At 41.8% G+C, this 15,558-nt stretch overlaps 1 protein-coding gene across 1 annotated transcript in view; it reads right to left on the bottom strand.

Annotated features, from left to right (window-relative positions):
- Positions 1-15,175, bottom strand: part of ITK (IL2 inducible T cell kinase) — a 48,687-nt gene extending 33,512 nt beyond the window's left edge. The window contains 1 exon segment of the mRNA XM_084839251.1: positions 14,974-15,175. Coding sequence (XP_084695377.1) covers positions 14,974-15,111 — 138 coding nt within the window. The 5' untranslated portion in view covers positions 15,112-15,175.
- Between the last annotated feature and the right edge of the window lie 383 nt (positions 15,176-15,558).

The raw sequence follows: 15,558 nt of genomic DNA, 5'->3' as shown, positions 1-15,558 counted from the left end.
TTAACCCGACGGGACACCGAATTCATTGCGATGGCAGGCGCAATGTAGATCGGCCCTCTCTCTCTCTCTCTCACACACACACACACACACACGCCACTCTCTGCAGATACTGGGCTCTTTCACACTGAGCTTTCATCCTGCGATTGAGATTGCTCCTTCATGGAAGTTTGCAGACTCTTTACATGACTCCATGAACCTCCAGGGTGTCTCCTGCACTAAATGCCCTTTGTTCCATTTTTAAATAGATTGCAGATAATGACCTATCAAATTACCCCCATTGTGTTCTGCTTCAGTTTCCTCTGTGAAAAGAGGAAAAGCGGCAAGAAGAGGAGCGAAATCAGTGAAAGATAACGGAAGACTCAGATACGGGGAAAAGGAGCAGGGAAGGGGTGGGGGGAAAGGAAGCACGTGAAAAGGGGAGTTGTCGTGATCCTGCATTTAAAACGGAAGCAGAAAGCCTCGTTTTAAATGCAGGATTTTAGGCTGGTGTAGAGATGCCCAAAGTCTTGGTTTGCAACATTGCTCTAGCTCAGCACTTGACAGTCTAGTCTAAGGACTAATTTACTAGCGCAACAGGTCTTAACTTCAGGAAGTGTGTCAAAGGACCAAATATTGATCGCCCTCCTTTTCCTAGGCATCTGCACTGTTTCAAACAATGCATAGCAGGAGAGGAGCTGCTGCAGCAGCAAGGGCTGTCGGTCTTCCTCACACACAGTGGTTTTAGCACAGAAAAGCCACAAGGTACACATTTTATGTGAAATATATCTTAGTGAAACAAAGAAGGCAACACAAATAAAAAAGCACGGCGCACCTGCATGTCACTGGCTTGCACTGCCTATGACAAAGTCCGTATTCCATATACACAAACAAGGTACATTTGGGCAAATAACACAAGAAGCAGGTTTGCAGAATAGTTTAAAGCTGCAATCTTAAACAGGCTCAGTGGACTTGGGATTGCTCTGAACACCATGTTTTCTAAATTATATTATCTTACTTAACATGTCCGCATCTTATTAACAATAGTGGGCATGCTCTGTTCAAGCCTACTATAAACTGAGAAAGAAAGAAAGAAAGAAAGAAAGAAAGAAAGAAAGAAAGAAACCATATCTCTGCAGCCCCTACCCAACAAGTGACTGCGTTAACTGGCAGTGGCAAAAAATAAAAGGGGGGGGGAGAAAAAGTTTATTAGAAAGATGTTATCATAAATCAGTTACTCTTGGAGCATTTTCACATATGAGGATTGGTGTAGTTTTTGCCTAAGTCAATATGTAATAGCCTATATTGAGCAGAATGCACATTCAAATAAATATGCACTCGTCCATTTTCTACTTTGCACTAATGGATGATGCCTTAGGGCGCAATCCTATTGAGATAAACTGTGGTCTCCAACTTCCTCTGAAGTCAGAGGCAACCACCTATCCAGTGCAAGGCAGCTGAAGCAGGAGGAGACGATTCATTTCGTGCTCTGGCTGCCCTGCCGCTTTCCATAGATGCCTGATTTTGGGCGTCTGAGTGTGGCTTCAGGGAGGGGGCAGGAACAGGGCTGGAGACCACATAAGAAGCTGTCTAGAACAGCTTCCGCACTCTTCTCCCTTCCCTGCCCCTGGGAACGCCCCCTTTTCCACCTCAGCTATAAGGGGGAAGGGGCAGGGAGCACATTTTCCCAGCTACAAGCTCGTAGTGCTGTCTACGAGCTTGGAACTTGGAAACAGAAAAATCCTATCTCCCCCAGACGCTGTCTAAGGGACATAGGTTTGCTCTCTCCGAGTCTCAAATGCAACTGAAGCCTCACATGTGAACAGTGCAATCCTATACATGTATATTAGGGTCAGCCCTACCGTTAGGCAGAATGAGGCAGCCACCTCAGGGACTGGAGCAGCCAGTAACAGTGAGGTATTAGAGGGCAAATACAGCTCGCGGCCTGCCCTAAACTCGCTTGCTGCCCTCAGGAGAATGCTGTGCCATGGCCAGTGTTAACAGAAGATTCAGAGTTTGCTAGACTGCAGTTTTAAAATACAATTTTTATAGAAACATGTAGGAATTATCATCTGAAAGACCGTGGACACATTTTTCAGCCAGTGAACCCGTTTACATGAACATGAAAATTGTTCAGTGAGAAGTTACTCGAATCCTTCTGGCAAATGCCAATCAACCACTTGGCAGCTACTAACGGTATAGGAAAGGCAATTTAGATCAGTTTATTTATGATATGAAATGAGAAATTGTCATTAGATTAAATGCCACAGAGAGTCTACGGGTTTAGGGCAATAAATGAGCAAAGCAAACACGGAAAATGTTAAGAAACAAGAGGACCAATGATCCACATTGTCCTGGCACTAATTCCTCAGCAACTGAGAGCCAACGTGGTGTAGTGGAGAGAGTGTTGGACTGGGACCTTGGAGATCTGGGTTCTAGTCCCCACTCAGTCATGGAAGCTCACTGAGTGACTTTGGGCCAGTCACAGACTTTCAGTCCAACCTACCTCACAGGGTTGTTGTTGGGAGGAGAACATGGAAAGGAGGAGGAGCATAATGTAAGCCACCTTGGGTTCCTTGCAAGAGGAAAAAAGGCGGGATATAAATGCAATAAATAAATAAATAAACAATTGCCCATACTTTTAGAGAGACATGTACTTATTAATATTGAAACCAGGACTGGCCTGGGAGGTGAGAAAACGGATTGGTGGATATATGCCTCCATGTATGTAACCTCTGTCTTCAGGTCCAGTGTTTGGCTACTTTTACAGAACAAATACCGCTGTCCTCACAGCCCCCCGCCCCCACGCCTGTCTGTGTTACCTTTTATGGAGACCTGAATCACCACAGTCTCTTTTTCCTTCTTCACCCCACCTAGACCTGGCTTGGCTGTGCCATAACCCTTCCCATGCAGCCAATCTGAATGGACCCTTAGGTGTAGTTCAGCACTCGCAGCTGATTGGAATGGTAAGCAAGTGACAGGCCATCACACGAGAGCTTCAACAAAGAGTCTCGTGGCCATGAAAGCTTATGCCATAATAAATGTGTCAGAGTACGTCCAGATGGAAGGCTCCTCGTGCTAACCATTAGAAGGCATTGTGCTTCTCTTCCATCTCTTTCTTCCTAACCGATTTTCTGTGGCAAGAAAATAAGATGAAATAAGTCATGGGAAACCACGGGAGGATTACAAGTGGATGATAGTAGCTGGACTCCCAGTAAAATTCCATGAATGAAACAGGGGGATGGTGTGATAAAGGCCTTGTCTGGAAGCACATTTTCTAGTCTTTTACAGAGCTACAAGGGTCTTTGTGGTGTGTGGCTACAGATTAATATAACCACTTATCTGGACGTCGTTACAATTACTTCAGCAGATGACAAGACTCACTCAGAGAACATCTGATTAAATGCAGATAAAACAATGGCACACGGCCAACCTGTCCTGCCTTTGCTCTTATTCCTAAGCCTAAGTGTGGGGGGGGGGAGGCTTTCTACATGAGGCATTTATCCTGCGCTTGGCATTCAGTCATGATTGTTTAAACGTTCTTTAGATGACCTCGTGACTTTCCAGTTTTGCTTCTATGTCCAACCAGCACTTTCGGCGAGTTTCTTTTTTAGAACAGGGAATTTTACAGCATTTGTATACTGCTCCATATCTAAAACAGATTCTGGAGCAGTGAACATAAGAAGTTTAAAAGGTAAAAGGATAAAAAGAATTTATCAAAACACCATTGTTAAAATTGTCCCTTGAAAAACAGAATGCCAATAAAAACTGTGGCCAGTTAGTTAAGGAATGCTTCCTGGAAAAGAGCTGCTGAAGGCAGAACAGTGTTGGTGCCTGCCTGATCTCCAGGGGCAGGGAGCTCCAAAGAAAAGGCCACCACACTGAAAGCTCGTCTCTGGGTGGACTCCAATCAGGCCATAGGACTATGTGGAACCACCAGGAGCATGCCCTCTGATGACCTCAGTGACCAGACAGATTGGTAAGGGAGAAGGCAGATATCCTGGTCACAGGCTGTTTAGGGCTTTGTACACTAGTATTAAAACTGTAAACCTGGCCCGGTAGCGAATAGGTAGCCAACGGAGCATTTACTTGCGAAAGCGAAAAAAGTGCAATTTCCTCTTGTGTATTTGCACTATTCTGCTATACCACAGTGCCACCTAGAGGTTATGTAGCAGAAAGGCAGGAAAGGAAACACTCCTCATGTAGCGTTCGGATCTAAATTCTGTGACAAAACCGAAAGTAGATACAGAGGATTATCAGTGGGTTAACAGCCTCATCTACACTTGAAATCAGAACAAAATGTTGAAATCAGAAATTGTTGAACTAGGGACATGCTGATGCACGACATCACGAAGATCTCCAAGAGAAGGTTCTCAGAGAAGTGAGTGCATTCACACACAGAGACACACATACTACAAAAATACAGTCTTTCCATTGGCTCCCTGCAGTGTTCATCATCTCCATGGGCAGGAGGAAACTGGTGAAGAAGGGGGTGGTTGGTTGGTTGGTTGGTTGATACCCTGCTTTCTGGACCAGTCAACAAGCACACCAAAATGGCTGAGAAACAACCATTGGGGAGGGACCATAGCTAGCAGTGCACTTGCTTTGCATGCAGAAGGTCACAGGTTTATTCCTTGCGTCTTCAGTTAAAAAAAAAAAAAAAGCACCTCAGGTAGCAAGGCTGAGAAAGACCTCTGCCTGGAGATCTACTTCCAGTCAGAAAAAAAATACTGGGCTAATTGGATTGATGGTTTGGCACTCACTATAAGGCAGCATCTTATGTTTGAAGAAGTGTGGGTGAACATGCAGGTGTATGAAAGGGGGAAATACTGGAAGCAACAAAAAACATCTACAGGAAAAAGTGCAATAATAGTAGTTTTGTGTGCAAATAAAAGGAGTCTTTAATTAAATACTAGTATCTCTCACAGCGCATTTGTATGCACACTTCCCTGGGGGTAAGCCTCACTGAACACAGCGAGACTTACTTTAGAGTAAAGATGCATAATTGTCAGTTCAACTGAATGGGTAAGGAGATGCAACTGCCTTACTTAACCGGGAAGCAACATTTACCTTGAAAAAGACTAGTGTTCAAAGGGCATTGAGTATTAAGCAACACACCTCCCCTACTTACTTCACCAGGAAACCCTGCTTTAGACATTGAGAATCCTGACCCTATATGAACCTAGATTTATATAGGCACAGATAAATGGAAATAGCTATCTTTTAATGATGCATGAGATGAAAGCTCCCCCCACCGTCAAACCTGTCCCACTTAGCTTGCTTGGCTCACCAGAGCTAACAGAACTGAAAAGGAGAAAACAATTATTTTTGTCACTTAAGCCAGCAGATATGAATCGAAATGCACACAGGGAGAAGACCCTTTGGATAGCAAGGTGACATTTTACATAGTCACTTTTCAAAGTACAATCACACTTTAAATTATTCTTGCTCCAGGTGCATCAAGGTGTAACAGTCCCAACAACACAAGCTATGTGTTGTTCCTGGGACTGTAGAGGCTCCACTAAAGGAAAGAACATAGGATAGACTTTGTTTGTTTGTTTGTTTTTAAAATGTATACACCACATTTTCATCCCCAAAAGGATTTCACAATAATCCACATAAAAATGGAAAGTTCAATACAAGAAAAACATCCTAAGATCTAAACATCAATAGAAATAAATTGAGAGGCATACAACCAGCTAAACACAAATAAATACAAGTTCCTCTCATGCCTTCTTAGTGGTGCCATCCACTCCTTCGAACACTCTTCCATGTGTGATTCGAGAAGTAGAAATTATGGTGTTTAAAATGCCCCTTGAAAGCACACCTGTTCACATAGGCTTTCCCTGACGTGTGAGGGACTCTTTTACCACCCTGTTTTATTGTTATAATGTAATGCTTTTAATTGTTTTTAACTGTTTTTATTTTGTATTTTGTTTCTATATTGTTATATCACCTTATAATATAACCCCCCCAGGGATTTTAATATATTAAGTTGTATAGAATTTTTCTAAATAAAACAAATAAATAAGTTTAGATTTAAAATTCAATTTTTAAAATGCCTGGGCAAATAAAAAGCTTTAGCACAAGGTGCCCTTCCCATAGGACAGCATTCCAAAGTTGGGGCACATAGCAAGATATACAAAAATACCATTATATGCCAATTTTGAAAATAATCAAAAAACAATTAAAACACAAATAATGGTAGGAATTTGGTTGAAGGAGGAAAGGATTCAGGATTGTGTGACTTATGTTTTCATTATTTCAATATACTCTAATTTATAAACATATCATTTGGCTACCATTATTTTTTAAAATCTCATATATATATATATATGTGTGTGTGTGTGTGTGTGTGTGTGTGTGTATGTTGTTTCTAGGAATTTCCTTTTGCTGAGTTTGGGCACAGCCATGATAGTGTTTATCAATAATATAAACAATATATCCACAATGCCACTCAACTAATTGCTGGATGTTTAGTTTTTTGTTAGGATTTTGGTGGTAATAAAGGTTTCAGGGACATGCTATTGCGACTTTGTTGTTACGTTGCTTCAAGAGTGTGTGAGTGAAGAGCACTGGGTAGCATTATGAGAGTTCAAGCAAAGCAGAAAGAAACATGATTTCAGTTTTTACTTCTTTACCTAGGTCAGGCTTCCCCAACCTGGTGCCCTCCTGATGTTTTGGACGTCAAGTCCCATCAGCCCCAGCCGGCATGGGCAATGATCAGAAATGCTACAAGTTGTAGTCCAAAACATCTGGAGGGCACCAGTTTGGGGAAGGCAAATCTAGGTGGGCTGCACAGTTTACTTCTCCAGGGAATAAAAATCTGTGCTGAACAATGTGGGCTTTCCACTGTGCTCAGTGACAATTAACAATTTTTAATACATCAACATACCCTAATTTGTTGTGTCTTAACAGGAACCAGTCAGATGTTCTTTTATGCTAAGGCAAAATGTAACATACTTCCATTTGGTTTCTAATCTAAGGTACTTTTGCACCAAACCTATCTTGTAGTGGCATTTCCTTGCACGGAAATGACAATTTAGTTAACCTAATTTATCATTCTGAGGCTCTGTTCTCATGGTTCACCTTTATGGTAGCTACGTTACATCTAAATTCCTGCCATGTGTATTCCATTTACAAAGAACCACTATCAAGGGAATGAAGAACTGGTGACAGCAGGATTGTCAAAAATACCATTGTAATTACTGGGTGCATTTTTAATTGTGTCTTAAAACTAATCTTTTTTATTAAGAATTGTCCTGATCCCATCAGACTAAGGACCTGTCTCCAATAACACTGGGTTGGATTCAGACTTTGTCAAGCTTCATGTAGACCCATTGAAATCAGTGGGACAAATGAATTGTGAGTAATCTATGGTTCATTAATTTCAATGGGTCTACTCTACGCATGGCTATGTCTGGAATGGATCCAACCCAATATCAAAGTCTTTATAATCAGAAGAAATATCAAGTGATGTTACTTAGAGTTCTCTAATGGTACTCTGCTTATTATACTCATGGTTTCAACATGGGCATCCCATCTTGCTACATTAACTAGTGCTGTGCCAAAAATTTCAATTCTTCCATTTTCGGCATTTTGTGGGGAGTGGTGTGCGGGCAAAATGAAAAGTCTGTTGAAAGAGGCTGGGGGAGGTGAGAATTTCAGAGAATTTTTTCCTTGGGGAGTGGGGCAGGGTTTCCATATACCTTTTTAAGGGCACAATCCTATGCATGTTTAGACAGAGAAAAAGCCTACAACTCCCAGCATTCCCCAGCCAGCTGGCTGGGGAATGCTGGGAGTTGTAGGCCTTTTCTCTGTCTAAACATGCATAGGATTGTGCCCTAAGTGTAGGCAATTCTTGAGGGGCTTCTTTCTATTTTTTTTAAACACCCCCTGCACTTGCAGAAGCCCAAGACTCTTCTCCAGGCCAGCAGTTCTTTCTGAACTCCCAGGAGGCCATGTGACCTCGCCTTCTCCAATAGGCATTCAGGAAGAACTCCCGGTTGAAGAAGAGCCCTGGGCTCCTGCAAGTGCAGGGGGAGTTTTTTTTTTAAAAAAAATAATAATAAAAAAATAGAAATAAGACACCCCAATAATCGTGTATACTCCAAAACGGTATATGGAAACCCTGTCCCACTCCCTAAGGAGAAAATTCTCCAAAATTCTCCCCCTCCCTGCAAAAGAGGCAGAAAAAACAATGCCTCTTTCACAGGGAGAGAAAATTTTCCCCCAAATAGGGGACAGGATTCAGCACAGCACTAACATTAACATGATCTTACAATATATGTGAGCATTGTCAAAAAGAAACAAACATGTTAATTAGATATAAGAAAGCATAAAGCTGCTGTTACTGCTCCACGTCCCTTTTTCATAAGTGTGTACTACAATACAATATGTGATAGATGTCATCAGGCTGGGTATCTCTCTGCCTCATAGAACTGGCTGGTGGGATGGGCACCGGGAGCTGCATCCTGAATGGCATCATGCTACATGTTGTGTTGAAGTACATATTTCAAGGGAGAGATGGCAAAAACACATGGAGTGTCAGCATCTCAGAGTCTCTTGTAACATCTACTTCCACACAAGACTCTGTGTAGGCAGCTTTTTAATAACTTTTGATCAGCATTGGCAATAAATAGCAGTGTCAGATTCAGCTGTTCTCTCTCTCTCTGAGCAATCGGCACTGTTCAGTATTGTCTCTACTGCTGTGCTTTCCTCTTTTACATTTCATTTTATATGGCAGCTGTTGCTGCTTCAAAGCATTGTGCTGGCAAAATATGTCAGATCCTATCTATCATACAAGTGTTCCTAAGAAAATTCCAAAATAAGATTCCATCAAAGAAGGCTGACCAGGTGTGGCTGAAGCCCAGAGAGAAGTTTATTATCAAGAAAAAGACTTAAAAAGAAGCTTTAGTTCTAGTTTTACATGCTTTTATGTTATGTGAGCAGAATTTGCTATGCTTACTATTTGGAACCAAGCTACTTTGGAATATTGTAACAACCCCCCCCCCCCCCGCCGCCAATTCAGACAGTTCACAGAATTGTTGTACTGTTTTCATATATTACCTTTTTAAAAAAGGAGAAAAAAATAAAGCTGTTTGTCATAGAAGAATGTCACGCTCAACCCTTCCAGACCTTCGATCTTCTTAAAGGGAAGTTTTGCCATCATGTTTAAAACTATAATTCTTATCCCTGGCACAGAAAGCTCTTTCTTGTGTTTAGTACGTAATTGCCATTAACATTAATGAAAGGTTTGTACATACATCAGGGGAAGAACGAACTCCAGAAAATCTAGCAACAATAAGGGTCTGTGTCTTCTGAAATTCATTATACAGTGCACAATGAGGGCCCATCTTACCATGAAGTAAGGCGCTCATAATAGATATGTGTTTTCGAGCGTGCCTCTCCACGTAAGTCCGCCAGCATCTTATAATCAGTTTCCTTATTATAGCATGCAAATTACAACTACAGACAAAACTCTTTTTTGCTTATAGTCTGATCTCACATACACTGACGTATGTATGATAACTATGCCTATTCCAGAGGTCTGACCAACAACAAGAGTTTGTCCACGAGCAAAGATTCTCATGCGGAGTACAAATGTACTAGTAACATAAGCCTTTTCAGTTTATTTTTTTAAAGACATATTTGTTGACTTTCTGCAAAAACTGGCACCCCAAATTACAGCTTAACAAATATTATAAAAACACAATCTAAAAGTACAAATTACAAAATATATAACAGTAGCTCAACTAAATCATGCTAAATATAAAAGCAGAGCCATACAAGCAAGAGTTCAGATATACGGTACCGCCAGATTAACCAAATGTCTGACAAACTTACCAAAATAAAAGACCAAAAAGCTTGTTGAAGGGGCCAGGTAGATCTCCCTGGGGAGGGAGTTGCACAGCTGTGACACAACCATACAACAGATCCTAACCTTAACATGGGCACAGGTCCTCTATTTGAAAGGCTGTCCTGTTCAATTCCAGCTTCAACATAAAGAACCCGAAGAATTGTTTCCATCAACAGCTAGCACCTGGATAGCAGGCAGAACAGGCAGGAACACAGGTCACCTGGTCACAGTCTTCCGCACTATGGTGAGCTGAACTGTATTTCTATTTCAATTATATTAATTATTTCTAAATTCACATTTATCCATACAAATCAGCATATGCAAATCAGCATCCTCTTTTGTCCTCTTTTTCGTGATGTGTTTCCTCTTTTGGGGTGATGTATTCGTGGTCACCCAACCCAACCCTGATAGCCACCCATCTAACCTCACAGGCAGGAGCACCCAGAGAAGGGTGTATGATCGGGATCTCAGCTGCCGGGCCAGTTCACATGGGAGCAAGTGGTCCTTTAAGTACCCTGGTTTCAGGCTGTTAGTCAGTGAGTCACTTTGCTCCCATAGTTAAAACAAAAACAAAAACTGGACATACCTGCATTTCTAGGAAGATACACCAGCATCTCAGTCCCTCACCTGCAGACGTATTAGTTATAGGGATGTATGATAACCCTGTGTGTGTACATATATAATTTATCCACAAAGGTCACTCAAACCGTGTGCCAAAAAATGCTTAATTCTGCCACCATCTAAATTATGCAAATTAACAGATAATATTTCCATGTATTTGCTTATTTTGCATGATTTATTCTACTTCAGATGCTGGTTGCCTGCCCCACCTGGTGGAAATCTAGAGCTCCCCCCCCCCGCCCCCATACACACACACACACCCCTTTTTGGCTTATGATATTTGTTAAATCATTGCCCATATCAGTTCAAACTCGTCTTTATGATCATGAGGTCTTGAAGCTTTACTGTTTAATCAAATGAATGCTGAGATTCTCAGGATGCCATATTTTAACCTCAGATTTTGCTCTTGTGCAGCTGGAATAGGCAAGCACAGCCCTCCTTACAGCAGACAAGCCATTTCAAAAACGGGCATACATGAGCCAACTTGAATCTCTTCCGGATGTTTTATTCTTAGGGCACAACTACATGTTATGTGTATTTCTGTGATTCTTTGGGAGGATTGTTTTTTTACAAAATGCAACCACTGAGTCTGAAATTTTAAATGGAACAATAGTGCAGGGGGAAGGAAGCGTGGTAATTTTTTCCCTTCGTTCCAGCTGCTCAAAGAATCACAGAACTACATGTCACATGTAGAACCTCCATCCAAGTAAACATAGGATCAGGCTTCATTTTATTTACTGCACCAGTTATCTGTCTTTATTCCATGTCAAAAGGTGAGTAGGTGGTCCTTATCTTTATAGATAATGCACAGTCATTCAAATACATGCACATCTATATATGGCATATATGATATATATGCCTGGACTACATACAGAAAACAGCTTAAATGTAGAGATAAAAAGATGCTATTATTCGGTGCAGATCCACTGAGACAAATAAATAACTTTTATCAAAAGCAAAACAGAGTATTTTGCCTAAGGGACAAAAGAGACAAGATGCAGGACTTCTATGATGGGGTTTCTCAACATCTTAATTTTTATTTAAAGGCAGTCAAGGCATGGGTGTGTATGCATCCCAAATTGGACCAGAACAACTCTGCTGGGGGAAGTATGCGTCACCCCCAGCACAGTTTCCCACCTTTGGGGGCACAAAGCAATGGGGGGGGGATTTCGGCAAGGAATAGGGATGGGCCCCCTACCAGGATCAGAAGCACGTTCCAGAGCAGGGCTGGTCAATTTGCCAGTTTGTTTGTTTTATGACATTTCTATGCTGCCACTAATAACAGTTCTTGGGGCAGATTACAATAGAAGGGAAGAGATTCATAATAGGTAAAACCATAAAATCTAAATACAGTGACAAGATCAGCAGCAGAAGATAAGTTTAATCATGTTTTTTAAAAAGTGTGTTTTATTGTAATGTGTGGTTTGGTCCTAAATCACTCCCTGTCTTCTGAAGCTACGATTAGGGACATAAAGGAAAATATACTGTATGTTTTCTACTATGGAGCTCATAGCTTCAGAATGTTTTCAGAGATGTGCTCATTTCAGGACCTTGATGGAAGATTTCACTTTTGCTTCACCATTTTCCTGTTTTTCTATATTTAACCCCATGTGATTTATGTTATACACAGCTTTTCTTCAATAGGGTCTTACTGAAGTGTGCTACACTTATTAAGTTCAATCTTCCACTACACAATTCCCTGAACCTAGACTAAAATTTGTGCAGGGGATAGTGAGACCTAAGCCAGAGACTCTGGGCCAAACTTCAACTATTGGGGTGGTATAGAAATGTAATTAACTCACTAACTAACTAACTAACTAACTAACTAATTGCATATTACTGTGAAGATGTAAGTGCTCTTTCTTATTCCAAAGTAAGTGCAAGGGCCCTGATCCACATCCCCCATTTATTTAAAATAAAATAGAAAGACGTAGCTGCTAGCTACATTGTCAAAGTAGCGAGGTATGCTTGGGTCTCTTTCTGCTCTTTTTGGAGCTCGGGAGCAGTGAAAGAGAATACAGCACTGCTGCATCTTTCTTTGCTGGCCCAGTGATACATATGTCCAACATCCTGTCTTCCCTGCTGTAAAACAGACAGGAGATAAAGATGGCAAAAGGGCAGCGGGATGGGAGGTGCCAATGCCACGTACTTATGCATTACCCATGAGTACCATGCTGATTCTCCAGGTTGGGGCTTGGAAACCCTAGAAGCTTCACAGAATGTTATGGGGGGTCCGGACGATGTTGTCTTCGATTTGTAACTCTCCCATGTACTCCTACCATTACTTTCATTTTATTTCTTACCACAAACAAATCCCTTAAGGAAAGACAGAATAACCACACATTGCTTTTTGCCTAGTCATGCTAGGAGCTGTCTGCCTGGAAGCACCTGGTGACTGTGATACCCCCAAGAATTATATTCAGTCCATTTCTCTCTCAGGCTCTACATTCTCAAGAACTGAACGGACACACTTATTGATAATGTAATGACTGCATCCTAGCTCGGATTGTCATCTCTTAGCCTGGAAGCTAGTCACTGCCCTTTACATCTCCGGCTGAAGCAAGAGAAAGGGTGCTTCCAGTGTCAAGGGTAGGCACGGTTGAGCACCTGCTGTTGAGCACCTGGGGTCCACACACCCCAGCAGTGACCCAGTGACAAAAGCCCCCTGGACCTGGTCCTCCCCTTCACCACTGCCACCTGCCTTTGCACCTGCCTCTCACTCTGGCCCAGACCATGGTGGTGGTGAGAAGGAGGAGGAGATGCCACAGCCTATTTGCTCACTGGCTCTCTGCCTTGTCAACCAAGCAAGTGGTGGCAATGATGAGAAAGAGGCTGAGGAGCAATAGCAGCTGGTGACAATGGCAGCAAAAAGATAAAGTCACTGAGGAAGGGTCTCATTGAGGGTGTCTTGCCCAAGGGCCCCCAAAACTTGGAGCCGGCACTGCGCTTGCACATTCTCTCCAAGATCCTGTCATCCACCATCATGACCACCACTCCACGCCTGCTGTGGTGAACACAGCTCTAAGCAAGTTGTGCAGTGGATGATGGAGAAGGGCAGACAATAGATTGCAAAAGGAACAGGCCACTGTCTCGTGCTTCAGCTGGAGATGTAAGGGGCAATGTCCTTTACCAACATTGACCAATGTCTGTGGTAACGATATAGCACAGCGACACAATCCTAGCAACTTGATTCTAAACATTTGTGCTGAACTACCTGCCTGAAATGTTTTTCAAAGATTTTCCAAGAGTGCTCAGAGCAACCTACATATTAAAACATGATGAAAGCCGTTTCAAAAACAACCGTACCACACAATATTAAAGCAGCAGTCAGGAAACAACCATTGCATTGGGACACAATGCAGTTTAACAATGACCACCAAACTCCTCAAAAAAAGAAAGTAAGTAAGAAAGAAAGTGTTTCACAGATGGTGGAAGCCCTACATACAGGGAGGTGGCCCATGAGACCTCCCTTAGCAAGAGCTATAAATAAATGCAGGCTAGCTGACTTGTTATTTATTTCATTGCAAACCATACCAATTCCTTCTGAGGACAGCCTACTCCCTGGAACAACAGTACTATCTGAAGAATGCGACTTTATCTGTAGGAGGTTCATGGACAGATTCCATTGGAGATTAAATAATGGGGTGGTTGTGTGCATGTGTGTAAGTGTAAGCGTGTGTAAGACAGATGTCCTGTATGGTTCTGTAGGGCTTGACTCAATTTCATTTTCTTCAAAGCCACAGGAGATAAAAGGCCCTGATAAAGCTTGCAGCTTGTAGTTAAAAGACTGTCCTTGAAAACCCTCAGCTGGTGTACCAAACCACTGAGAATCAAAATTTTCATATACACCTCAGTCTGCCCAGCTTTCTTGGCATTTATAAACCAAAGACATACAAAGTGGGCAAAGAATGCAGGGCCATTACCAATGACTGCCCTGAAATACTTCTCTTGCAAAAGAACAATCATTATTGTACCTTTATGACCCTAGAATGGGATAAAGTCTTGGCTTACACAAGGGGAAAGCTTTATTAAAGCTCATAAAGCACAATGGGTAGCTGGGGGGAAGGGGGCACATTATCACATAGCCTAACCTCCCCCACAGGACAGCTGTGATAATAAATGGGTCAAGAACTATGCAACACATTCCATGTAGAAATTAATAATCACAAGCCAAATCCTGGTTCTAGAGAAATCAATAGCATAAAAACTCAGCCTGATGGCAAAGGGCCAAAACAGACACTATTTTAAATCTGTATTTAGCAGCTATATCTTTTTTAATCCTAACTGTACAGTGGGTGTAGGCACCCCAATCTAGACTGGGACCCTAGCAAGGGGATAAAACAAAAGATGCTTTATCTGGATTTTTAAGAATTTTTTTTTTTTTAAGTTGTAGCTGGTAGTTACAGATTTAAAGTAATGTTTCCTATCCCTCAAAGAGAGCCAACATTCCACTCAGTTTCTCCCTACTTTTCTTTGATAAGACATGTAGAAAAAGACTTAAGAGATAGTACACATACCCCAGAACGATGTTCAAAATAGGCCAGCCTTGATTTCGTTAAAACGAAGAATCGAACTTTAAAGTTGGAGGGAGAGGTCCTTCTCTTTTGCTGGGACTTTTTGATCAGCTCTTCTTGAAGAAGAACACTGTTGTTCATTGTTCAAGAAGCAATGGTCCTATCCCAGGATGGAAAGGCACCTGCCTTGGTACCAGAACACCACACATGAGCCCAAGAAAGAGAAATCAGGAGACAGGCACGGCGGACTTTCACAAAAAGCAGCGTAGGTGCTTTATCTTTCCATCTGTCATCCAGGCAGTACTGTTCAGCTAGCTTCCTTTCTGAAGTAAAAAACCATAACCACATCCTTTCAAACACTGTTCTATGAGCAATGCACTCTAGATTAAGGTAGATGGTGGATGTTCATATGTAGGAAAATGAAATTTAGTAAGAAAAAGAAATTTGAAAGGTAAATCAATCACCTGATTATAAAAAAAATGTTGAAGGACATTTGCTTATAATTTACCTAACAAATGCATGCATAATAAATGCAAATATTTGTCTGGTGGAGTACCCTCCAGTCTGGGCAGAATGTAGATCAGGATC

Source organism: Heloderma suspectum, chromosome 2 (genome assembly GCF_057233095.1).
Source record: "Heloderma suspectum isolate Gila_16-S chromosome 2, 16-S_ref, whole genome shotgun sequence".
NCBI lineage: Eukaryota > Metazoa > Chordata > Lepidosauria > Squamata > Helodermatidae > Heloderma > Heloderma suspectum.
Note: the sequence above shows the minus strand (reverse complement) of the source record. Positions and strands in the feature narration are given on the sequence as shown.